This window comes from Corella eumyota, chromosome 7 (assembly GCF_963082875.1).
Source record: "Corella eumyota chromosome 7, kaCorEumy4.1, whole genome shotgun sequence".
Lineage (NCBI taxonomy): Eukaryota > Metazoa > Chordata > Ascidiacea > Phlebobranchia > Corellidae > Corella > Corella eumyota.
In genome coordinates, this window is record NC_137496.1 from 3175969 (window position 1) to 3202422 (window position 26454).

General features: G+C 29.9%; 2 protein-coding genes across 4 annotated transcripts; one reads left to right on the top strand and one right to left on the bottom strand.

The window, feature by feature from the left end:
- Positions 1-314: 314 nt before the first annotated feature.
- Positions 315-25793, bottom strand: LOC145760582 (uncharacterized). Of its 3 annotated transcripts, none has more exons than XM_082574501.1 (57): positions 25733-25793; positions 25053-25153; positions 24624-24756; positions 24375-24494; positions 24228-24295; positions 23157-23283; positions 22889-23005; positions 22668-22751; positions 22360-22506; positions 22103-22186; positions 21922-21996; positions 21638-21721; positions 21366-21512; positions 21153-21236; positions 20879-21037; positions 20653-20799; positions 20450-20524; positions 20177-20260; positions 19928-20074; positions 17034-17144; positions 16783-16914; positions 16470-16616; positions 15936-16065; positions 15658-15779; positions 15490-15585; positions 15155-15330; positions 14902-14977; positions 14530-14718; positions 13985-14151; positions 13545-13683; positions 13017-13151; positions 12717-12812; positions 12520-12603; positions 12193-12339; positions 11995-12107; positions 11786-11924; positions 11563-11718; positions 11264-11386; positions 10979-11110; positions 10759-10878; positions 10476-10558; positions 10210-10342; positions 9903-10070; positions 9664-9831; positions 9460-9585; positions 9234-9359; positions 8998-9108; positions 8782-8874; positions 8572-8682; positions 8194-8378; positions 2178-2301; positions 1881-2024; positions 1676-1807; positions 1414-1473; positions 1080-1175; positions 766-864; positions 315-512 (listed from the first exon to the last, which is right to left on the bottom strand). In XM_082574501.1, the coding sequence occupies exons 2-57, from the start codon at positions 25145-25147 to the stop codon at positions 507-509; spliced, it is 6672 nt and encodes a 2223-aa protein (XP_082430627.1). In that variant the 5' UTR covers positions 25148-25153; positions 25733-25793; the 3' UTR covers positions 315-506. The 3 variants fall into 3 exon arrangements, with proteins under 3 accessions (XP_082430627.1, XP_082430626.1, XP_082430628.1); XM_082574500.1 differs by having other exon boundaries at positions 23157-23286; XM_082574502.1 differs by lacking the exons at positions 766-864; positions 1080-1175 and having other exon boundaries at positions 23157-23286.
- Positions 4541-7907, top strand: LOC145759490 (coiled-coil domain-containing protein 27-like). The gene is made up of 9 exons (XM_082573328.1): positions 4541-5356; positions 5626-5779; positions 5932-6081; positions 6193-6309; positions 6433-6640; positions 6727-6968; positions 7074-7211; positions 7302-7493; positions 7571-7907. Exons 1-9 carry the CDS (start codon positions 4572-4574, stop codon positions 7739-7741), a joined length of 2157 nt encoding a protein of 718 aa, XP_082429454.1. The 5' UTR covers positions 4541-4571; the 3' UTR covers positions 7742-7907.
- Positions 25794-26454: the final 661 nt, after the last annotated feature.

Genomic DNA, 26454 nt, shown 5'->3' on the forward strand with positions numbered 1-26454 from the left:
ATATAAACCAGCAAAAGAAAATACTAGCGTTTGTGGTTTCTATGCATTTATAGCTTTCTTCTACACTACGTATTTACAATCAAATTTTAGAATAAAACGTCACCTAAATACATACCCCCTATACCTTTAGATATGCCTTTCTATAACTACAACACCAAATCAAATATGATAAACGTCTATAAATAAATCTTTATTCTGAAAAATACGTATAAAAATAATATATATGATAATCTAAAATAACACACATAATTTTTCTTATAAAAATATAGTAAAAAATAATTTTAAAATAATACTATTGAAGATTCGATTTTACAAAATGCATATAACTCTATTTAAATTACATTGCTCAAAAATATTCAAGAAAATTACAATGCATAAAACATTAGAGCAGCCAAAATTTGTACCAATCGTTGAGGTAACCAATTAAACTTTTACGTTTGTATTTTATTAGGAATTGATCCTTATTTAAATAAGACGAAAATCTAGGTCATGTTGATCTCTTGGAGTTAAAACTAAAAAAAGATAATTTATATTTAAAAGTAGTTTGATGTTTTTATTTAGTAGTATATTCGGTTAGTAGGATCTAGTGTTTGGCAACCGGCAAAGGCAAGTTGCCGCATTCTTAAAACTGGCCAATTAACACACAAACAAGCAAAACATAAAATATTTAAAATCTCAAATTAAATCTAATAATTTTCTACAAAAAATGCTATGTTAGTATAATGAATGTATCTAAGACCTCAAAGCATACAGAATCTAAATTACTTTAAACGAAGAATCTAGTCTAGAATCATCCAATCTTAACGATAAATCCCGAACCTTATCTGACCAATATTCACTGCTCTGTTGCAGTTGAAGTGATAACTAAGCAAGCAATGGAATAGATGAATTAAACAAACATGCAATGATTAGATATACCAGCACGACAATGGCAAGTTTATAAAGGTATTGTATTGAATCAGAGCAAATCTTTTATTTATGTTTTAGCTATGATAAATCGATAGTAAATAGCCCTTTTTTGGTGCAATACTGCAATTTTATGCTAATAGAAATCTTCATAAAAGTTTTTTAACCATTACCTCGCCTACTCTTTGCACCCAATAATTTTTGTCCATTTTTTCTGGACTTTTTAGTCCCGAGTTAATTATGGCATCCTCCATTGCCGCAGATGTAGCCTAACAAATTAAATTACATGCAAATCACAAAGTGCTACAAGATTACTTTCCAAATAAAGCATGCAAAGAAAAAAATCTACTTGAATAAAAGAAAGCCTTTATGCACATTACATGTTAAAGTTAACATGTAAGTTACTTTTTTATGCAATTGAAGAAACATTGGACGATGTTAAAAAACTATTCATGGAAGATAATTAACATTAAGTCTAAAGCATTAGGATCAACATTCACAAGTTACCTGATCTCTTGATCTTAAACTTTGGTTTTGTGAACGTCTTGGAGAAGCCAAAGACCTTGCCTGAACGTTAACAAAAAAAAATATAGTTACAAAATAACATTTGTTTATTATTAAGTTTTTATTTTATATATAGCTAATTTTTAATGTGAAAAGACCGACAAGCCATCCAATCTTGACATGCTTTGGTAGTATTTAACACCATTAATTGTTTTACATCAATACATGATGTGACCCTATACAAATATAGAGCCCTAAAATTTACCTCTAGTTGAGCCCTTAATCCCATCAGAGATTGTTCCTTGGCATCTAGTTGTATTTCTAAATTCTTTCTTGCCGATATTTCTTGTTCAACTAGTTGTCTTTGCCTCATATTTTCTTTGCTCATGTTGTTTAACTTCAAAATCAAGTTTATTTAAACAGAATGTCAATAATCAAAATTAAAAAATAAAAGTTTATGAATTTTTAACCTGATGATTTAGTTGCTGGATAGCCTCAACATTCTGTTTTAATCTTCGATGAAGATCATCCAAAGATGCATTTTTCTCAGCCAAGGTAACTTCTTGTTCTCTTTCTATCCCTTCCAAGCGCTTGCGAAGTTGTTTAATCAAACTCTAAAAAAAATAAACAATTTTTCCATAAAAATATTTTTTTAAATTTTGATACTAGCTTTCTTTTCTTTAATCTTTATGTAGTTTTAGTTTTTAACACTGTAACATGGAAGCAGTGGGAAACGAACTTAAGATTTTATGTGTAGCAGTACTTGCCTGTTGTTCACTGGAATGTCTTTCTAAAGATTTAGATTTGTCTGATTCTATTCTGTAGTTACCATCAGCTTGCCGTAACTTGTCAATATCATTTCGAAGTTTGTTGTTCGATGACTGAAGTCGCCTAAAAATAGAAATGTTTTAAAAATCTTAAATTTCAGATCAAATTTTAAATAATAAGAAGATAATAAAAGAGTCCAGCTAACCATTATCAATATATCTTATTAATTTGCATATTAACTTTTTTTTAAATATGAACGTTTTTAAGAAGAAACTATAATCAAAATGCTGCAAAAAAATTTTGATATTTAATTAACTTTGTTTTTAAAAGTAAAACTTGAAAAATATTGTTAGGCTTTCTACAATAGTTTTCTTGTCTTTTATATGATGTCACAATACAAAATATTAATATTTTCTAGCAATTAATATGTAAATTTTTTTTTAAATATTTGTGATAATTTAAGTAGGTATAGGCATAAATTGTAGGGTAAGCCAACAAGAAAATAATCAAGAACTGCCCATGATGTAAATTATTTAATTTAAACGTGAGTTTTAAATAGCAACATTTTTTAAAATAAAATATGTCATTTGTACTTTTGAATTTAAATCAACCAAAATTGTAATTAATTTTTAACTCATAATCAAATATGACATTGAACTTTACATTGTTTACTTAGCAGTGTAGTGTTGGTTTAACTATGTGTATTTAACTTACGGCAAAATAAATCTGCCCACTATATAAGTAGGAATGTCTTATGTAAACAAATCTATAAGGTGAACAATGAATAGGGCCAGGCTATTGTGGGCATACTATACCACAGCGTAATAGGGAACAGTGGTACTTAGCAACAGCAAATATAGCACTTAAATGAGGCTTAATAAAAATGATAGGCTATTACTATAGCATGGTAGAAAATATGTTAGTGTTCAGAAAGTGTAAATTTAAATTCAAGATAATATAAAAATAGTATTTTTAAATTCATATTGATTAATTTAATCTTTATTAGAAGTAAAATAAAAGACTTAAAATGATATTAAGATCTTAACTACACACTTATTAGGAAATAAAGAAATATTTGAACATTAAAAATTATAATTTAGTTTTGCAATCTTTTAACAATAACATAGGATTTACATTAGGTGGTGGAAAGAAATATTTTGCAGATGGTTTAAATTACCTAAAAATAAGTTTAAATTACCCAAAAAAGCCTTTATTGCTGTATTTAAAGGAAGAAATTTTAACCAGACTACTAACACATTTTTTAAAACAAAGCCAAGAGCACTTTAACGTAAATGTCCACTAAGCTTTGATTGATGAAATAACAAACACTTAATTGTCTTTGGTAAGAGTCTTACATCTGAGAAAAGCCCAGAATTAATTAGCAATTGTATTTGAATAAGGATTACCACACCAGTAATTAAAACACAGAATTTTTCAATCAAACTACAAAGTTATTTTATTCCCTTTTTTAGCAAAATTAACACAATTTTAAAAAAAGGGTATCTCACCATTTCATTAATTTGATATTTGTGAAAGCAATGTATTAAAAAACATATTTAGACATTACACAATGCCAGATTTTATTACAGTTATAGTCCTAGCAATAGTGTTTTCACTAAATAACAAAACTGAATATGTAAGGCTCAGTGTTTGGTTTCTTGGTACTAGAGGAATCTTTTGAGCTCTCCATTGATAAATTGTTGTGTAAACACATATACAAAGCCAACTTTTGAATGTTTTTTCCACCCCCAGTTATTCACAAATTTTAAAGAACTATTACTAGTGTATTACCTGAATAGTGGACTAAAAATTAATAGCAATATGCTAAGCTAAGCTTAAGGAAAATAAAAATGTAAGTTATGTGATGGCCCTAAAGCTGTGTCTCTTTTAGTCTTGCCTTTATTTCGTTTAATAAAAAGAACGTTATAAATAATTAATCTGTGAAAAATATGTTTGAAAGATTGTATATGTACAGATAAATGTAATTAAAGGGGCAGGCTTATAAATTTTAATACACACCAGTTTTATGATTAAGATTATTAAGTCATTGATATATTTAAGTGTAACCTAATACAATGTTAAAAGAGGACAACAGCTGAAAAACAAAGAGATCAAATTAATCAGGGAGAAATAATCTGTGGGCTAAGAAAAGTAAATTGTTAATGGTATGAACAAACACTTTTAAGAGTGTAAGATGGTTAAACAAAGGGCTGTTTGATATTAGAAAGCATTATTAGTATTTATAAAGCATGAAGCATTAAGACCAAGAAAGTACCGGACACATAAATGTACCATTTATACGACAGTGGTAATAGTAAAGTTTGTAATTTTAAAAGACTTTTTTGTATTTTTTAGATGCTTGCTTAAAAAAGACTAAAACCAAACCCACTAAAATGAGAGGCTATTTAAAGAGTCCTGGCCATCAATATTACCTAGACTCAGAAGTTACTTCTATAGGAAGAGGTTCTGGTATTGATGGAAATATACCAGATCGCTTAAACAAAGCCGGTTCACATATTCCACTTGATTCCGGCAGAGTTGAACGATATCACGCTGTCTTGGAAAAAAGCAAAGACGAAAATTGCTACATTCTGACTGACCTAAACTCAGCATATGGGACATATGTTAATGAACATCGAATACAAAATGGAGCTGTCAAGCTAGCAACTGGTGACGTTATAAGATTTGGCCATGGAGGAATACCACATGAGTTTGAGATTTCGACAAACGATTTTCCCAATGACGATACACACAAAAACAGTTGGAAAAATAACAGAACAGGTTCAGCTCAGGCGGCAAATAAAACCAAAACTGCTGTTGAGTCAGGTTACTTTAAGCCCAGAGGGACATCTGCACAGAGTCATGGGGTTACTGTAGCCAACAACATAACGTTCCGTCCTGACACAGCCCCTTTATCACCCCAAAATCCCCCCTTTTTACAACTTGTGCTTTCAGAGAGATCAAAGTCCCTTCCTTCTAATGTAAGAATGACATCAAATGGTCACCCTCCAGTATCACCTATTGAACCACACCTGAATCCACCAGATTATAGTGATGTGGCAAAAGAGGAAGTGACCACAAAAGAAGAATGGGGGGCTAACTCTGAAATAGAAAAGTTCGAGACAGAAGCAAGTTTTAGTAAAGCATCAAACGAGGGGAATGAAAATGAAGAACCTTGGTAATTTAATTTTTGTAAATAAAAAATTCATAAATTTTACATCAATAAACACAAAGTAAATCCCTTTTATACCAAGACAAACACTAAGATAATACTGAAACAAACACATACATAATAATAGAATACCAACCCACCAAAAATAATCACTGTTATAGCCTAGCTTAGTCTTCTATTTACACACAAGCTTAGCTTAAAGCTCATAACAATAGACACCATCCAGCTAAACTCACAGGCCCTACCCAAGTTCAAACAAAAATTTACTTTAACAGGTATGTGGCGATTCTGAGAGAAAAGGAACAAAGACTTTTGCATATGGGAGACGAAATATGTCGACTGGGTGTCGCTGAAGCAGAAAGCAGGCGAAAAGATGGAGTAATTAGCGAGTTAAGATGTAAAGTCACTGAAAACGAACAACAAATATTAGTGAGTCTAAACTTGTATAAACAGAGTACACTCATACTATCAATGTATAGTAAATTTTTATAGTGAGACTATAAAGTAAAAAGTACATAACTTTGTACTAAACAATGCTTTTAAGGTAGAGTTTTATACATTAAACTAAATAACTTTTTTAGGAACTTAAAAACAACGCCACCATAGCAGAAAAAGACAAAAAGTTACTACACATGGGGGATGAAATAAACAGATTAGCAGTGTACGAAAGAGAGTGTGATCGTAAAGACAGACTTGTTTCAACATTAAGAGATCAAATTGCCAAGCTAGAGGTTTGTAAACTTATGCACTTTGTGTAATCAAAGTTGAAAACTAAGATAAACTAACAAAACTGGATTTATAATTGTAAACAATACAATAGGTTAGTAACTTAATCTATTTAGATTAACAGACAAGCAATGGTAATGGAGTTTCAAGCTAACTCAACCAATGTGATCTCACCAACCAATGACTTGTCTCAGAATGAAAGTGTAATTAGTGATAATGATCAATCAAACTTGGTAAATACAAGTGACAAATTATCTTTATTCAGAGAAAAAGTGTATTGATCAATAGAAAACAAGTCTTTGTTAAGGTAGTAAGCTCATCAAAATTCAATATTATAATAATAATGATTTAAATAGGAGGCTGAAAGTGCTGCAAAAACAACTGAAAGATTTGAAGGAAGACTGAACAGCATTGATAGTTCACTTGTCAACTCTCGTGACAAATTGGATGAGTTTCGAAAACACTTAGACCTACCTATACCAGATAGAAGGCCGGCAGAAGAAGTTATCATTGAATTAAATGACAAGTTGGAACAGAAAGAGAAAGATATTGAAACTTTAAAAGGTGTTTGAAACATTTGTGTTATAAAAGTAAAAAAATCCATTTTTTTCTCAGTAACACATTCGTTAAATGAAAACCTAAATTTACAGATCAACTCAAGACATCACAGAAAGAGCTAGGTTTAGCCAAAGGCCTGGTGCAAGCCTTACAACATGGTGTAAGCGAGCGTGAATTTAAAAACAAAAAACTTACCCTTACTTTGGAAAATTCACGAAAGGAATACCATGAGGTTCTTGACCAGGCAAGATCGATGTCAAAAAAGTTTGCAAATCTTAAAGAAGAGAAAAAGCATGCACAAGTTGCTGCGTCAATTGAAAAACAACTGATAGAAGTAAGAATAATGTATATTTTTATTCTCCAGTAAAATACACAAATTCGTTAACTTTAATAGGATTTAACAATATTACAACTTAAATGTGATTTTACAATATTGTAGACTCAAGACAAATTGGATGCATTACAAATACTGTCAGCAGCTCAAAAAGAAAAACTTGATAAACAAGCTAAGGAATTAAAAAGGTCTGGACGACAAAACAAACAATATTTAGAAAGTGGAAATCTTGTTAAAGAAGAGGTAACTTAAATTTATGAACACTAAAACAAGATTACTAAAATATATTTTAAATCCTTAATAACGGACAACTAATTTTTGCCTACTCTTTAGTTACAGCAAGTTACAACAGAACTAGAAAACTTGAAACGAACAGAACAAGCTATCAGGGTCAAAAACGAGCAAACTCAGAGCAAACATGAGCGCTTAAGAACAAAAATAGTGCAAGCTGTTTACACCGCACCAGGTGCTGCAAGGCCAGAAACGACTTTGGCTGATGCAGAAGTTGTTAACTCAATACAAAAGGTAAAATATCATCTATATATAAGAACAAAAATACTCCAAGATGCATCAACTATAAAAATATTTTAAATTTTGATTAGATTATAGAAGACAGAAGTGAATTCCACCAACAGCTGGCTGACTTGGGACAACAAATGCCACCTCTTACTGTACAGCTTGAGACAAGTGACGACGTGGTGGCAACACCTGAAACTTCGACAACAGGAGAAAAAAAAAGTGGGAAGAGTGGAAAAAGATCAGGAAAGAAATAAAAATTTTATGAAATTTAAAAAATAAGATCAATGAAATGAATCCAATAAAACTTTATTGTCACCATAAGTTGGTATTCACTTTTTTATGCTTATTGTTGGCAAATAAATTGTTTTTCATTTGTTTATTGTTAGTCCTTCCATAATTTAATGTTTAATATGCACTCAAGTCCCCTTCCAAATGTTTTATATTTAATTTTAATGTTTAATAAAATAAAGTATTTTTATATAAAATGCTGTATGGTTTTTAAACTAAAGGTAACAGAAACAGTAGTAATATCGTAAATAGTCAAAGGGCACTTTAGTTAGTGTGAGAGTGACCCCTTGTGTTATGTACTTAACTACACCATCATTTGCTAATGTTTAAAGTCAGAAATTTGGACTAACTCTTTATCGTAATATCCTGGTTTATATAAATCATATTAAATAGGTTATAATCAAAGTTACAAACTTACTCCTTATCGGCCATCAGTTGACTCAAATCCCGAGTTTGCTCCTTTAGCCTTTCAGCCATCCTCTCGTTGTTCTGTTTTTGTTCTTGCACCCAAACATTTACATTCTCCACAACTGCTTCACTCTCCTCTCTTAGTCTTCTTCCATCTCCTCTTGATCCCTCCAGCTCTTTCTCTAAGTGGTCCATCTAGAAAATGTCAAAAACTACCAGATTAACAAAAATTCGCACCTGTAAAAAAATAAACGTGCCAATAGTATCTCATGAATATATTGTGAAAAATAAAAGTCATGAAATAAGGTTGTTTAATTAAACTTCGCAAATTAAAAACTTATACAAAAACAAATGTAAAAAAAAGAAATTATACCTTGTTATCATTTACCTTATGGTTAGCAGAAGCATGCTTTTGTAAAACATGATTAAGTTGGTCTCTGTTGTTTTGTAATTCTTCTACACACTTCTTATACTTATTTTCAAGCGTGGACAATTCAACCTTTAGAAAAAAATTTAAAAAAATATCAAATAAAATCAGATGTAAAAATTTATTAGATATATAATTTGAAGACAATCTCTTGTTAGGTTCTGTTAGTACCTTTAGAACAACAAGTTGCTCTTCTCTTTTGGCAATCTCTGCAATGCCAAGTCTGTTTTTCTCCTGATTTTCATATAATTCGCTCGATATCTCCTAAAAGTACAAGTTACTTTAACATAAATAATTAATCAAAAAGGGCTTAAATAGATTTTAAAAAAGATATAAATAATATGCAACAGCAATTTAAAATGGTTTGTTTAATATCATATGTTTTACCTGAAGACGATTATCATAATTTGCAACTTCATCTTCTGCTTCTCGATTTACTTTCGCAATTTTCTTTAATTCAGTTCTCATTTTAGCCAACTTCTTCTCATAAACTCCAATCTAAAAATAAAAAAATCAGTTCGGATTAAATAAGTGAAGCAAAGTTTGCAGTACCATATTTTGTGGGCGAAATTTACCAAAACATTTACCAAGAAATTTACCAAAACATTATTTATTTTAGCTACCTCTTGCGCCATAGCTTGGTTATCATGCCAAGCTTTTTGCAGCTCAGTTTTAAGATTCGCATTTTCCCTGGAAGTCTGTCCCAATTGATCCATAGACTCTTGCTTTGTACCTTCTATCGACGAAATCTAATATAATTAAAATTTAAAGAGTTCAAAAATCTTTTGTTACTGCAAGATGAAAAGAAAAATAAAAGACTGCATAGTTAATTACTAATTGTTTTTTTACCTGCATTTGTAAATCATGTAGCTTCTGTTGAGTATCCAGTAATTTAGCGTGGCACTCTTTATATTGTTGTTGACTGGCTTCCAAATCTTCTTGGATGGTTCCAAGTGTTTCTTCATACTTTCCAATCTAGTATTAACAAGAAAGCTTTACTTTAAATATATCTACTAAACCACTACATAAAAATATTTAAAAAATTAACGTTACCTCTTTTGCTTTCATTTTCTCCTGAGAGTGAGCTGCACTCAGTGCTCTATCCTGCTCAGCTAAGTGATCATTGAGTTGACTTAACTCGTTTTGAGTAGACCTCAAGTTTCTTTGGGTCCCACTCAAATTATTTTCAAGTTCACTCACTTTTTCATCATAAGATTTCAACTAAATATAAGACTATGATTTTAAAATCTAAATTAAAATTTTTTTTTTCAAATTAATTTTTTTAAAATTACCTTTAAATGTAAATCATGTTTCGATTTCTCTAAATCTCTGATTTCGTCATTAAGGCCTTTAACTTCATTATTTAACTTGTTTACATCTTCTAGAGCCTCATGATGTCGCCTTCTTTCAGTTTCTAAGTCATGTTCTAAAGTCATGGCTGCTTCTTGTATTGTCTTGACCTTAACATATTTAAATTAGAATTTTTTTGTTTTTCTTGACAGTTATCAAATAAAGAGAAATATTTAGTGGGATTTAACACTTAACGAAGAAAAAAAGTAAGATAATTGCTTGATAAAACCAAAATATAAACATTTCTACCTCATGTTGTAAGCTTCTAGACTGAGTTTTTAAGTCAACAAGTTGGTCATCTTTTTCTCTCATTATTTCTCTTTGTTTTGAAACTTCTTCTTCCATGTCTTGGTGTTCTTTTTTCCAATTATCAAGCTCATGGCTGTGTTGCAAAAATTATAATTTATAATATCACAAACATATGAAAGTATAATTGGTATAAACATTGTACAGAAAGACTTTATATTCAGAGTTAAATAGTCAGGAAAAATTTTTATATTTTTAAATAAATTTACCGAAGTTTTGACAAAGTTCTTGACTGCTGCCCGGCTTCATCTTCTGACGTATCACATCTTTCTTTAATTTGCTTTAGTTCAGCCTAAAAGACAAGTTTGCATTTAAAACAAAAACAATATTAAAACAAAACTGTTTGATAACTGCATTTAAATAAAAAGCTATTTTTTAGAAATGTTGATTACTGTTAAGATCTTGAAAATATCTTGGGTTGTGTGTTAAATATAGATATTAAGTTCTGGCCTGTTTAATGTTTTTTTTTAAAAAAGGAAAGTGTTTACTTACTTGTAATCTTTTGTTCAGTTGTTCTGATCTTGCAAGGTCAGTTACTTTCCCACTCAATTCCTCACCCATGGAACTTAAACTTTGTTCCTTAAGTGAAACTTTTTCTTCATAACGAGCAAGCTAAAAAAACAAAGAAATGATTCCATACTAATTAAAACTGTTTGAACAAATAGTCACAGTAACAACTTAAAAATAATCATTTCACGAGTTTTTCTCTTACCTCTTGAGCACAGTCCCTGTATTTTCTTCTTGTGTCTTCTAGAATCTGCGTCATCTCTTCCATTTGATCTCGGAGTTCACTTCCCTTTATCTCTGAGTCATTTCTGCATCTCACCGCTCTGTCCAGTTCGACCTTAAAAGTAATAAAAAAACTTTTAAATTTAAAGTTAAAAAATCTTGCAAAGCAAAATAAAAGTGTTAAGCTGTTATCTATTATTTTATAAACTTGACATTTTGTTAAAAATTTCTCACATTAAAATTCCAAACTAAAACAAATTTGCTTTACCTGTAGTTGATTGCAAGTTCCCTCAAGCTGATCGATTTCCTGACCTTTTTGGATGACATTGTCATGACAACCAGCCAGGTCCATTTTCAATTTGTTGAGCAACATATCTCTTTGATTTATCTCCTAAAATTTAAAAAAATTGTCGTTCAAGGTGATTAAATTAAAAACAAATTATAATTTCTAGGCCAGACAGAAGTTGGTACCCAATGCAACATGGAACCAGTGGGATTTAAACCTCAGACTTTGTGTAGTGATGCCAAGTGCCTTTTAACAGATTTGTAATTTAATATAACACAAACCTCCCTGTAGCCTTCACTTGATTGTTTTTCAAACTCAAGTTGTCGAGAGGTGGATGCAAGTCTTGCCCTCTCCTGCTCCACTGCAACCAATTTCATGTCTTCCGCCTCATCCAACTTCCTCTCTGCTTTCTTAAGCTCAGCTTCCAAATCTTGAAGCTAAATTTTTATTTTTGTTTATGAATATAACTTTTTCTAAAAATATATTTTTGTTGCATTGTTTTACCTCTTTTTCATATTCTGCCTCTGCTTTTTTCAGGTCACTAATTTCTTCCTGAGCATTTTGCAGTAACTTGTGGACGTTTTCAGCATCATGCTTTTCTTCAGCTAAATTGCCACGGAAATCTGAAAGTTCTCTTTCCAATCTACAATACAAATATAAAAAATTAAACAAAACGTCATAAAAAAATAAAATAGCTAAATTCTAAAACCAACCTTAGAACATGATCTTGTCTTTCATTAAAATCATCATTACTATGTGAGTGGGTAGACTTAAAATCCTCCAAGTCATTTTTTAGTTGATGTGCTTTCTCATCAACTTTTGAAATCTAAAATACAACAAATATATCATGTTTTAAATTTTCTGATCTGGGAAGTAAAACTTACAGAATATAACAACTATTATTAACTTACCTCTTGTTGTTTCTCCAACAACCTTTGCGACAAAATGTCGTTTTCATCCCTCATTGTTTCAACTCGATGTTTGTTGACTTTGAGTTCTTCTTGAGTTTTTGTGAGCTCGTGAGTCAGCTCCTCTATCACATCTTCACATGTTGTAATCTATGAATCATGTCAGTTTTAACAATAATGTGAGAGTTAATAACCAAGTTAAAATAAATAAATTCAGTGCCAGATAATTTATTTTTTTTAAAGTGCAAGTCTTAGGCAAATTTTTTTGCTGCAATGTCAACGCAATTGTAGGTACGATTTACAAGGGTATTTCTTCTAAAAATTAATTACCTGTTGTCCACGTTCAGCTAAGTTATCTTGAGCTTGTGTTAGTTCGCTGCTCAAGCTGTCAATCAATTCATCTTTCTTGGATACCTGCAAAAAAAAACTTTCTTGAAAATTTTGTGAAAAAATTGTGCATCTTAGATATAATTGGATGTGATTAAAATTACATGTTTGTAAATTTATAAATTGAACCAAATCCTTACCTCAGATGTAACTATTTCAAGTTGATTATCAATAGTTTGTAAATTATTTTGTGTAGCATTTAATCGCTCTAATGCTTCCTCATATTGTTTTCGTGTCTGCAAATTATTGAAATGATTGCTCGTTTGAAATTTAAATGATAAATTGTACAAAATTATAATTTAAATGCGTTCTACAGCAAAAATTTATAAAAAATATGAATAAAGTTTTAACATAAATTTGCAAGCGTTTCTACATGATAATTACAGGGTAAACCTAATGAAGGCATGAATTTCAAAATTATGTTTTTCTACATGATTTACATTGTTGAGTTGAGTGTTTGCTGTATCAAGTTGAGTTTTCATGTTGTCGATTTCATCTTCGTGTTTTGATTTGTTTCGTTTTAGTGTAGTTAACTCGTCCAACTGAGTTTGCAAATTTTCTTCACATTTGTTTAACTGACAAAAATACATTAATAAAAAGTGATCAGGACAAAATATCTTTAAATAATATTTTACTAATATGTTAATTTTAGAAACAGTTGCAATAACTAACCAGGCAGCGTGGTGTAGTGGTAAGAACACTTGCTTCACCACCATGAGGTCGTGGGTTCAATTCCCACTGCTTTTATGCTGTAACGCCTTTCAGTAAGGTGCTATAAACGGTATGAACTCCTGCTGAGCCAGCACTTAATCAGCAGCATAATTATCTGGCAGTTATAATCTATAATATCCCAAACTGCTAAAGGCAACACGAGACTGGGTGAGGGTAACAAACATTACTCTGTATTTAGGTAGTAAAGTCAACCTTTCCACATCGAGAATAATAATATATACAAAATAAACTTGTACTTCATTCAGCAGTTCCTGTTGATTTCTGTTGGTCTGATCAAGATTGCTTTGCAGTTTTCTGACTTGTTGTTTTAACTCATCTCTGTCTTGTTTCAGCTCTTTGTACTGGGCTTGTAGTTGAACCAATTCCTGGCGTAACCTAAAAATTTTTAATACATCTTGTGTTAAATTACAAAGCATAAAGACATTGCAAACATACTTTTATAACACAACCAATGACTTGATATAGTAAACAGCAAGGGTTGCCAGTCGATCCATATTCGGGTTGATGCAACCAAGTCAATCCGTACTCGAAACAACAGAAATTACGATTTTCTCGGCAGAGTTTTTCTCCTTGCAGGATTACGTAATGCGAGTATGGATGCACTTGAACGCAAGTACGGAAGGCCTTGGGCGCATTGACCTGACTACAAATTGACTGGCAACCACAGCAACTATACCTGTTAGATTCTTGGTTAGCAGATGACAATCCTAATCTTGAATCTTTTCTGACAGCGTCAAGTTCTTCTTGCAGATGTTGATTTGACTTTGAGGTAACTCTAAACTCTTGCTCACATTGATCATGTTTTTGCTTTAAATTTTGGGAGTTTGATTTCTCATTTTTAATCTAGAATTATTGTATAATAATTTTTATTAATTGTTAAACACCAGTTTTAATAAGTTCCCCATCAGTGTTATTTAAAATGAGCGTGGTCTAGTGGTCAAAACACTCTCCTACCATACACAAGGTCCTGGGTTTGATTCCTAGTGATCTTATGCTGTAGCGCCCTTGATTAAAGTGTTATAAGCGATACGAACTCCTGACAAGCCAGCACTTAATCAGCAGAATATCATTGGCCAATTACAATCTATAATATCCCAAACTGCCACAGGCAACTCGAGACTGACTCAGAGTAACTAATATTACTCTATGTTTAGGTCGCACATTTAACCTTTCCACATCGAGGATAAATTTATATACAAAAAAATAAAATTACAACTTTACCTGATTGTCAAGCTCTTCAATATTTTCTCTGCATTCCTTCAGGTCATTATTAAGTTGTTTAGATTTGTGGTTCAGCCTGTTAATCTCATCAGTATGCATCTGGTTTTCTTCACAAGTTCCTTTGTATTGCTCCGTCATTGTGTTTAACTCTGTTACTAGTTTCATGATTTTCTGATCACGATCTGAAACCTAAAATCGATAAAAAAGTTTAAGATTTAGTAGTAAAATGTCTAAAAAACAATGTACAAGTTCAATAATCTAAAAACAACAGAAATACAATATAAGAAACTTAAAATTATTGTTGGCAATATATATAAGTTGTATTAAACTAGATTTTAAGTCACTGCAAATTAGATTATGGTAACATCTTACTTCTTCTTGAGCTGTTTTGTGTTTTTCACCCAAAACAGTGACATCAAGTTCAGTCTTATGTTTGTAGGCTCGTAATCTAAAATTCAATTATAGATTGATACAAAAACCGTTAAACCAGCTTAACAACCTGTTCTTTTTAAAAAGGATTGAATTATCTACAGGATAAGTGGTTTTCAGGTTGATTTAACACGCCCTATAAATATTTAAATTGTCTTACAACTAATTTGACTCGTTAAACAAAATCCTAACTGACTTTGACAGCTCTTTAGCAGATTCTTGTGCCTTTTCGATTTGTTTCTCGTTATCCTCTTTAATTTTTGCAAGTTCAGCTTCCTGTTGAATTAACTGCTGGTAGCAGGCTTGATATTTGTGTTGTTGTTCTTCTATGTTGTGCTGTTGCTCCATTACTTTTCTTTCTAGTTTAGAAGCCTACATATAAAAAAAAAATTTTTAGAGTTTAAATTACTATTTAATAAATTTTATATTTACTTTTACAAAGTTTGATGCTAAATTCGAACTTAAGCGGTAAATAAAACATTTAAATTTTTGAAGATATTAAAAACTAATTTAAGATTGTATAAAACTTACATCATCTTTATTAGTTCTGTTAGTTTCACTTAAATCAACTCTTGTTTTAGCAAGTTCATCTTCAAGCATTCGAATTGTTTCACCATTTTGACCACTCTAAAAAAACAAAAACCTCCAATAAACAACAGTTACACATTAAAATTTTACATAAAAATGTTTTAATTTAACCTGTGAGCTTGCAAGTCTGTATTTTTCCTTTAGCTTAGTTGCCTCTATAGTTACTTTGTGGAGCATGTCATCCCTACTTGCAAGTCTCTTCAACAACTCTCTTTGTTGGCCTTGAAAAGTCACTAAAGCAAAAGAAGGTGTAAGCATTAGGATTTTTACGTTTTATGTACAAAAATGCTATCCTGCATCCCATTACTTAAAAAACTATAAGTACTTTTGGTTAATATATAACATTACCAAATATAATGATGCTCCTGATTAACTTTACAATTACTTACAAATATCTTCCTTAAGTGCCTCTGTTTTTCTTTCAGTCACCAGCTTAGACTTTTCAGCAAGTTGAGCTTGTTCCTGAAATCTGTTTGCTTCCCTTTTCATGTGGTCCACAACCTCTTTATGATGGGCAACCTAAAATTAAAAATGTAAATGTTAGACGAGATAGATAAACATAATGGGTGGTGTAGTGGTATCTGGCAGCGTGGTGTAGTGGTAAGATCACTTGCTTCACCCCACATGAGGTTGTGGGTTCAATCCCCACTACTCTCATGCTGTAGCGCCCTTGAGTAAGGTGCTATAAACTCCTGCTGTGCCAGCACTTAATCAGCAGCATAATTACCAGACAATTATAATCTATATAATATCTCAAACTGGTAAAAGCAACTCAAGACTGGGTCAGAGTAACCGATTTTACTCTATGTTTAGGTCGCGCATTCAACCTTTCCACATCGAGGATAAAGATATAAACAAAAAAAATAATATTTTTAGAAAATTCATCCACAAGCTTTTCAAAAAATTTGATAAATCACACTTGCCTCTTCAGCTGCATTGGAATGCATTTTCTGAATTTCGTTTATTCTGCCTTGAAGTTGTCTGATGGAGTCATCTCTAGCCTCTATCTCACGAAGTGCAGTCGTATTCTGTTGCTGCAGTTGCTTGTTTTTGGTTTGCATAGCATCAATCTGAAAGAAAATAATAAAAAAAAATTACAAGAGCAAAATAAAAATTAACATATGCCACTTGCAATAAAAAACCTAATTTTTTAATCCTTAACAGTAATTTAATACATCCATAAAGACAAGAATTAGAATAAATCAAATAAATATATCTTAATAAAATAATGGTTACTTTATTTTCTAGTTGTTGATTTTTATCGTCCAAAGAAACTTGTTTCAGTTTGAAGCGATTAACCGCTTCATCTTTTCTAGCAACCTCACTGTTTAATACTTCTTGTTCACTTTTCGAGGTGATTTGGTAAGCCTTAAAATATTGCAAACATTAAAACAACAATCAGCAGTTTAATAAAATAAATAAACGTCGATTAATAATGTGTTAAGATCATGATTGTAATAACAGAAAATGTGGAAAAAATCGTTTACCTGCATTCTAGCTTGCAACTTCCCAACTTCCTCCTTTTCCTCTTCATAACTTCTCCTTAAGTCTTCTTTGCTCTTCTCCAAATCTGAGATTGTTTTATCTCTGCGAGCAATCTAAAAATAACATCCAAAATAAAGTTTAAAATTAATTTTGGAAGTAAATGTAAACAGTAAAAAATGACCAAAAGATGTTGGTTAAAAGTTTCAAAACATTGCACCAACATTTTCTTTTAAGATGTTTAACATTTTAAAATAGATTAACTTGTTTTAAAAATTTCATTTTAACAAGGGCATTTGGAATTTTTTCAATATTAGTAATGATTTAATATTTTATTATTAAATTAATTGTGATCATAAAAATTCTGGGCAAAACCTTATCATTAAAGTCTCGTGAGAAGTCAGGTTCCTTATCCAAATAAGTTTGATTACTATAATACTTTTTTAATGAGGAATCATTGATCAGACTTAAACTTTTTGTGTGTTGAGCATAATTTAAGTCTTTCTTGGTAAATGAACTGTTTAATGAAGAAAGACTTAGACTGCCCTCCATTATGTTAACGTATTATGCTGCATAAACGTGAAAAATATAAAAAAATTCTCAATTTCTTTACAAATTCTAGAAATTAAACGAATTCCTAATTAATTTGTTACAATACTTTTCTAAAACATATCTTATACAAAATCTAGCTAAATAAATAAACAATATTCCTAAAATTGTCTTTTTAAACAATATACCCCCTACAACAAACTGTAATATTAATTAAATTTCCAAATCCTATTCTCAATTCTATGTCACAAAAAACTGAATTTAAAATTGCCTCCGAGTAACAGTTGATGTTATGTGTTTGGATTGTAAAGAAAACTATTGGCTCTCCAGCTATGAATGAACTCTATGCTTGGATGGCTATGTAGCTTGTGGGCTTAACAATGTACACCAGGTATTGATGTGTGTTGAAGCATTTGTTATGATAACATGTACTTTCTATTGTGGATAATGTTACCGGTCTTTTGTAGTAGAGAAAGCTTTTATCTTAGAATACTATGGCACTACTATCATGAGATTGTTTCACATCGTAATTATTTATTTTAAATAATTTAACAAATAAAATATAAATTAAACTTACCAATACATTAACCGGCAGCGTGGTGTAGTGGTAAGAACACTTGCTACACGACACATAAGGTCGTGGGTTCAATCCCCACTGACCTCATGCCGTAACGCCCTTGAGTAAGGCGCTATAAACGGTGTGAACTACTGCTAAGCCAGCAATTAATCAGCAGAATAATTATCGGGCAATTATAATCTATATAATATCCCAAACTGCCACAGGCAACTCGAGACTGGGTCGGAGTAACTGATGTAACTCTATGTTCAAGTTGGGCATTCGACTTTTGCACATCGAGGATGAAGATATATACAAAAAAAATAATTGTATACAATCCTCAAGTCATAAGCAATTATCCTTTTTAAAGGTTTAAAAGTTAATAAAAAACTAGTTACCTGGAAAAGTAGTTGACGAATCTTTAATAATAACTGAGCTTCACAATTTTCTTCCATATAAGACATGGTGTTAAATAATTGCATAGTTTTTTGTCTTTCTTAATAAATAAAATGCCTGCATTCTGCTTATGCCATATTTGTGTTTCTATTGACTTTGAAATAACAAAAAAATTAGTAAGATGCTTGTGTATATAAATGTTTAAACTTAATTGCCTTATTTGACTACTTTTATACAGAAATAAATCTTTTGATAAGTTCACAAAAAATTAATTTTAAACTAACTAAAAACATTTATTTAAAACTAATATGAACTTAACCTCCTAAAAATTCAATCTTAACTGTCAACTAAAAAAACTATATATTTTTTTATACCAATTGAAAGATTACTTACACCTTTGTCTACACTACACTATAATTTATTTAACAATAAATTTTACTAATAAAATTACTTACACTGTGTGTAATCCAAATTTAAATATCTACTAAAACTGAACTTGTAAACATTGATATGTTTAAAAATCAATTCTTTTGTCTGTATCACGCTTCGCTTCCAAATAGTAAAACAATTGCTCTTTCATAACAAAATATATTATGCTCAAATCTGATGACAATATAACTCCAATCCAAACTCAAAAAAAATTCGGAAAATTCAAAAAAAAATCCAGTTAAAAATTGAAAATATCAAGTGGCTCAACTTAAATCTCTTGACTTTCTTTCAGAAGAAAATTCAGGCAATAAATAGTTCGAACACTTTCGTTAAGGGCACTTGATTGACATTTGAGATTAGTGGTGTACAACACAATAGAACAGCTTTGTACAACACGGGACCAAAGTTGTTTTAGCAGTATTGTAATTGATAAAAAGGCATATAGCGGTTGAGAATCATGTCATATTAGTTTACATATGTTTAAAACCACACACGTAAAACATAAAGGCAATTGGATTATGATTTATGTTGGATATCATAACTTAGGCATTAGTTAAGCAAGCAGGTTATCTTTTTAGGAGTTGAAATGTTAATTGATGTAGTTTTTAGTAAGATATCATAGATTAGGTTAAATAAATAAATACTTTGAAATATAAGGATGTATTTGTGAACTATAAAGAATTGATGACAGGTAATTGTGTAATGTTTTTTTAAACTCAGTTTTAATTAGTGATATTTTAAAATCTTTATCTAAACCAATATTGTCACCCTAATATAAACTAAAATGTAAATTTAACTTAAAAAAGTTGAAATTATTAAATGTTAAGTGTGTATGTGTATCTTTTAATAAATATTTTGAGTAAATTGTTCTGCTATGTGTAAAAACATTTCAGGCTGTCCTCCTTCATACCATAATTTTGCTCCCCAAATTTTACATTAAAAAATAATTTAAAGATAAAAAAACCTTACATTTTCTTGTAATTTCTTTGCTTCCTTTTCGATTTTTTGAATGTCCGATTTAATTTGTTTGTTTTCATCTTCATTTAACCTTGACCTTTCTGAAAGTTCAGAGTTCAACTTTGCAGTTGAGTTTACTTTTTCTTCAGCATTTCTCAACTATTTAAAATAGATTAGTTTTGTTAAATTGAAAGTGATTTTGTTATTAAAAATGTATAAAAAATGTTTGTTTTATTTCGTTAGCTTAAATATTCTACAAACCTTTTCTGTCAACAATTCTGACTTATTTTTGTAATCATTTAAATCTAAAGTAGCAGCATCAGCTTTTAATTTCAACTCTTTAACCTAGTTAAAATAACAAAATTTAGATTTATTTAAAAATATTAAACCATTTAAAACAATATATTTCCAAAATAATAATTAACTTCATGCCAATAAAAACAAGTATTTTTAAGAAATATTTTAGTTTATGTATAAGATGTATAATTAGCATTGACAATAAAAAAATTAATAAAAATTATAAATTTGAAATACCTCATATTCCAAATCTCTTTGTTTACCATTTGATGACAATTGCAACATTTCCAATTTTTCTGAAATATTCCCATTCTGTAAAATTTAGTTTAATTTTAAAATAGTTCAAGGCAATTACTTCAAAATAAAAAAAGAACCATTTTATCTTCACATGATAATTAATTTTACATAAGAAATTGACCAAAAAATTTTTAAGCACTTACTGTCATCACTTCTTCATGAAGTTTGGTTTTAGTTTCTCCAAGTTCTGAACTAACAACATTCAAATTATTCTTCAGATTTCCATTTTCACTTTCAAGTTGATCCCTTTCAATTCTTAATTTGTCAAGTTCTGTAGTCTGGTCCACAACCTAAAAAAAAAATTAAAACATGTTTAAAAAAATGTAAACAAAAGGTTATTTTAAAAAATTGAATTTTTTTATTTTTTACCTTAATGAGATTTTTTTCATGTTCCTGCTGCAACTTCTCCAGATCTTGCTTGGCATGGGAAAGAGAGTCCTGCCTCTCATTTACCTCAGAAGAAAGAGCATCTCTCGTCTCTTTGAAAGAGTCCTGAATCTGATGAAGACTTTCTGTCAGTCGTTCAACCTGAAAAAGGAAAGAGAAAATATTTTTTTAAAATTCAAGATTGACCGAAAAGATAGTTTATGCCTAATATAAATACTCAAGAATATGCAAAGATAATTTCGAAAAGTTTCATTACCTGTTTCATAGTTTGTTTTTGTTGTTCTTTTGAAGTTTGTAGTTCACCTTCAAGATGTTTAATTTGCTCTTCACAGTTTATTAGCTTAAAATATTTGAAAACATTGACATTCAAGTTAAACAAAATTTTAAAAACAAGAAAACATTAACAACCATTTAAGACCAAAACAATTTACAAAGGCTAGAATTAATTCTGAAAAATAATTTAAGTTACTTCTTCTTTATTTTGTTGATATTCTCTGTTCACAGTATTCAATATTTTTTCTTTTTCAAAGGCTTCCTCTTTGGATTGTCTCAAGCCACTAGCTTGTGTTTTAAACTCATCTGATAGTTTAGTGTGAGCTGTTTGTAATGCTGCTAGCTTTAAATTTAAATAAACACTTGGTAATGTGTAAAGTAAAAAAGAAAACAAGAGTATTAATTACATTACTTAAGCATAGTGAATGCATGCCAATTTACACTTGTAAAATATTTTTTAAATTTTACCTCTGTCGATAAATTTTCATTTTTTTCTTTGGTGATTGAATTTTCTCTCATTATTTTGCTCAAATTTTCTTCCCGTTTCATTAACTTTTAACACAAAAATAGTTCAACTTAAATATGCAATATTCATTTTAAATACTTATTTACGAAATAAAATGTTTTAGTTAAAATGACCCTAATACCTTGCCTTATGATATTGTCTTTTTTTTAAAATTATTTTTTGTATAAACCCATATGTTTAAATGTTATTGTAAAGAGAAGTTTACAGGTAAGCTTAATGCAATTACTTCTCTTTTAAGTTGATCTTGATAATCTCGTGTTTCTGTATGACCTTCCTCCATTCGAGTTTGAAGCATCTCAAACTAAGCCAAAAAAATTAATCAAACAAATATGTTTTAAACATTATCTAGAAAAAAATCCTAAATTTTAAATTTTTTTCTGATAAAAACTCATTTCTTATATGTCTACCTCCTCAGATGAGCGTTGTCTATTATTTCTTTCTTCAAACAGTTGTTGTTTAAGAGTGTGGACCAACCTTTCATAGTGAGATATCTAAAGTATAAAATAATACAAAGATTAGTTTAAAAAGAAAAAAATATAATGTACTAAGTGTGATCGCCCAGCAGGATTCGAACCCGCAACCCACAGACCCAAAGTCTGACAACCTCACAAAAACCCATGATTTTGTTGGTAAAGTATTTTAAATAAAAGTTGACAACACTTACATCTTCAACACACTTGACATTGCGCTCGTGAAGAATATTTGCCTCCCTTCTCATCTGTCTCATCTCCTCATCAGAGTTCCGGGCATCCCTAGAGTCCTCCTGGAGCTTGGCTTCAAGAAGCTCCATTGCTTCTTCCAGATCAGCTTTCTAAACACATATATAAAAAAAATGAATTTCTAAAATAAATATTTTTAACTAGCTTATTTCAGTTTGATAATTAGTTAATAAAAATCAAAATGCTTTGAAGGCAATGGGAATTAAACAAAAACCATTAATAGCAACTTAAACTCTAAAAATTTGGCACAAACCTCTGCATCCCTTAGGTCAAGCTCATCTCTTAATCCAGTTACTGTTTCTCTAACTTGCTCTAACCTTGCATCTCTAGCTGCAAGCTAAAAAAATAAATACTTTATTTATATTTTAATGAAATAATTCACAAGTATGAAATACATTTTTTACTTTATGTTGAAGTAGTAATTATATTTGATTTTAAGCGTAACAAAATATTTTCTTATATTTTTTAGTGAACCTCATTCATTGCGTCCTGTCGTGCTTGGTCGGCCATGCGTAGGTCGGACTGCAGCCTCATTATCTTGAGTTCATTGACATCCATTTTGTTATCGTTGGTTGTTAAAGAAGGTGAGTTCTAAAATTTAAAAATTACAATATTGTAAGGTTAGTTTATTTTATAGTATTGTTAGTAATACTGGTATGCCAAAAAAATTAAAATAGATTTACCTCCAATTTTTTATTAAAGGTTTGTATGTTTAAAAAAATATTAATCTATATAGCCTTACACTATCTGTTGAATTTTTGTCATCCAATTTCTTGATTTCTTTTTGTAGTTTAGATATAATTAGGTCTTTTTCATTTAAACTAACTTCTAAATACCTTATCTTGTCTCCAACATTATTCTCTTTCTTGCTGCTTAAAAAACAAATTCAATTAAGCCCAATTAACTTAAAAAATTTAAATTTAGCTTTTTTAACAACCGTTTAAAGTTATAACGATCTTATAAAACAATATTTGCTTATCAACAGCTTATCATCAATCAGCTGTTATTAAATTCCAAGGCCTTTTAATTTCTCCAAAACACATAAAATCACTCGCGATTAGGCACAAATATATTTTTAAAGCTAACAAATAAAATCCATTAAAAACTTGAAACTGGTACGCTAAAATAACAAAGTAATCAACAGAGATTGTGTATTAAATTCCACCAGTGCTAGGCTCGTACGAGAATTAAATAAAACCGCCGGTAGAATAGTTAATCATTAACAGAGAGACGCTAGTAAACGTAGAAACCTTGACAACACATAAAAGTTTGTGATATTTGCTCAAACCAAATATTCAATTAGTAGCAAAAAATGTTGTAAAATACTCAGTTTTTTATGTTAAATTAAGATCCACAAAATGGTTTTGTTTTATTTTTACAGTTAGCCATAATTAGGGCTAAAATAGACCACCAACCGCCTATTAAAATTATTTCTATTCACTATGTGTTGCGTAAACAAAAGAGACCATTGTGTAAAGTTGACAAAGCCTATTATCCGTGCCCTCATTGATTGTGATGTCATAATGACTGATAATGGTAATCGACCAATAGGGAGGAGTTTAGCGGTTTGTGGCACGAAATTTAAAATTTTCAAGTGTGTATTGTCAACACAGCACACACGATTAACATGTTAACAAGGACTTACACATGTACTTAAAATTTTAAATTATTTTGATACAAAATACATATTAAAAAATTGTTGATAATAAAACATAAATTATTTAATTGGCCAACAATAACTATATTATAACTATATTATTCTACATTAAATTAATGCTATATACAAACGTGAGATATGAAAATTACAACTTACTTTGAAGTAAGGTCACTAATATCAATGGCATCCTTAACAGTTACAGTTGACAACTCCAAATCACCAACCTAAAAATTAGTTGTTAAAACCAAAACAATTTTTACAAGAGTTTAATGCAACTTGATCAAGTATATATATGTAACCTACCTCCCAAGAATTGTCTGCTATAGATTTTTTAATAAATTTAAGCAAAGTTTGGATGTCTTTTTGCGCTTTGGTTGAGTGTTTTAAAGTCTGTCTGTGTTCTGTTTCTCCATACATTATATCCTTAAACATTAATTTTAATTAAGTTATTTTAATTAAGTTATTGTTTTTTGTATTTTTTTATGTTGCAAGATAAGTATTAACATTTTTTAATTTATATTTTTTAACAAACTTTAAATGGTTTATTATTACCTCTATTTGATTTTGCAGTTTGCTGTTTTCTTTTTTCAACAAATTGACTTCCGTTTCCAAGCAATCGACTTTAAGATGGGCTTCATCTCGATCTGACAAATAAATTGCCATCCTTGCTTCAAGTTGTTCAACTCTACAGCAAAGTAACAATTTTGTATATAAAAAAAAAAAATATATATATATATATATATATATATATGTTCTTACAAACCTATCATTTAAAGATTCATTATCATGAATTATTAATAACATATAACTTTTATTAGACCATAGCATTATAATCAACAGATAGCATACCAAAAAGTAGGTACAAATATAGGCTCGTAATTTTTTTATTTACAGACTAATTTTGTTGTTTTTTTATTTTAATTTAACACCACTAAAAAATTGAGGTAGTATATATATCTCAGTTACAATTCGTTAACTAACCTGTTATTAGCCCCTGATTCTAGTTCCTCAATGGTTTGTACAAGTACAGTGTTCTGTTCTGACAAATCATCGACATACGATTTCAAAATCCGCATTTTTTTCTACAAAAAAGGAATTTTTTTTCAATGATTAAACTACAGATGACACTTGAATATATTTTATAGTTAAGAGACATTAAATTAGGTTGATTAATAAGGGTACTTAAGTTTGTTTGTTGTTATTTAATGAAGTGGTGCTAGACAAATAAATTACTAATAGAGTGGCTTGTGCAAACACTCAGCATCTTTGTAATACTTGAATTTTTTATTTATTTAATCTCTTTCTTAATTTTTTTATTAAATTTTTTTTCAATGTAGATTGGTCGACTTTACGACCTTAACATAGGGTAACGTCAGTTACCAACCCAGTCTCAAGTTGCCTTTGGTAGAAATTGATATATTATAGACTAAAATTGCTATACATTTAAGCTGCTGAATAAATGTTGGCTCAGCAGGAGCCATCACAGTTTATAGCACATAAGAGAAGTGGGGATCAAACCCAGAATATCATGTAGTGAAGCCAAGTGTTACACACTGCTGGCAAGTAAGTACCAGTACATTAACAAACCATAACTTACACTATTTGAAAAGCTTTTATTACAAAAAAATGAATATTAACAATTACATTGATTTAATTCATACCAATGTTCTTTCTTCAGCATTATTTGCCTGCAAAATTTCTTCAGATCGAAGTAGAATGTTATCAGACACTGATCCAAACTTTCCTAACAGGCTTTGCATTTCGGTTGTGTTTGATTGTTTATGTAGACGATCGTCACCCGTTCCAAAATGGGGAAAGTAGGAAGAACGTCTTGCCATTGCTGCTAGTTTGCAATTTCTAAAAAAAAATAATAAACTAATGTTAAAATAGCTTCTGACAATAAAATAATTCAAAGCAACGGAGAACGTCTGATAACGCCAACAATCTTACAACTTAATCTAATTTTTACGGTTTATTATAATAAAACTTTATAAATCTATAACAAAATTAAAATTTTTATATATTAACACAAAACATTATTATTAATTTACCGATAAAATAAAGTTTATCTGCGTTAATTCGCTATTTTTGTTACTCTTTTAATTCTAGAACGTAACTAAGAAGCCCACGCTTTTTTAAAATGAATCTTTAGCTCTACCTGACGGTAGTAGTTTTCTGTTTAAATTTAACATTTTCTTCCCATTTTAAGTTATTCTTGGCGTAACTCTTTTTTAATTAATTTCGAAACGTTTTGTAAATTAAAAAAGGAATAAAGATAACTTTTTCCTAATTGTCTGTACTTAAATCATAAATATTAAATCATAGATATTATATGTACTTAAATCATAGATATTACATTGTAATGTAATATCTATGCTTAAAT

Excerpts from the sequence above, each read along its gene's own strand:
- LOC145760582 (XM_082574500.1), bottom strand. The coding sequence starts at position 25,147 with ATGCGGATTTTGAAATCGTATGTCGATGATTTGTCAGAACAGAACACT. Across the intron at positions 20,261-20,449 it reads AAAGAGATTTGGAATATGAG|GTTAAAGAGTTGAAATTAAA; the intron begins GTATTTCAAATT and ends TATTTTAACTAG. Across the intron at positions 10,071-10,209 it reads CTAGAAGCTTACAACATGAG|GTCAAGACAATACAAGAAGC; the intron begins GTAGAAATGTTT and ends AAATATGTTAAG.
- LOC145759490 (XM_082573328.1), top strand. The coding sequence starts at position 4,572 with ATGAGAGGCTATTTAAAGAGTCCTGGCCATCAATATTACCTAGACTCA. Across the intron at positions 6,082-6,192 it reads ATCAAATTGCCAAGCTAGAG|ATTAACAGACAAGCAATGGT; the intron begins GTTTGTAAACTT and ends TAATCTATTTAG. Across the intron at positions 6,969-7,073 it reads TTGAAAAACAACTGATAGAA|ACTCAAGACAAATTGGATGC; the intron begins GTAAGAATAATG and ends ACAATATTGTAG.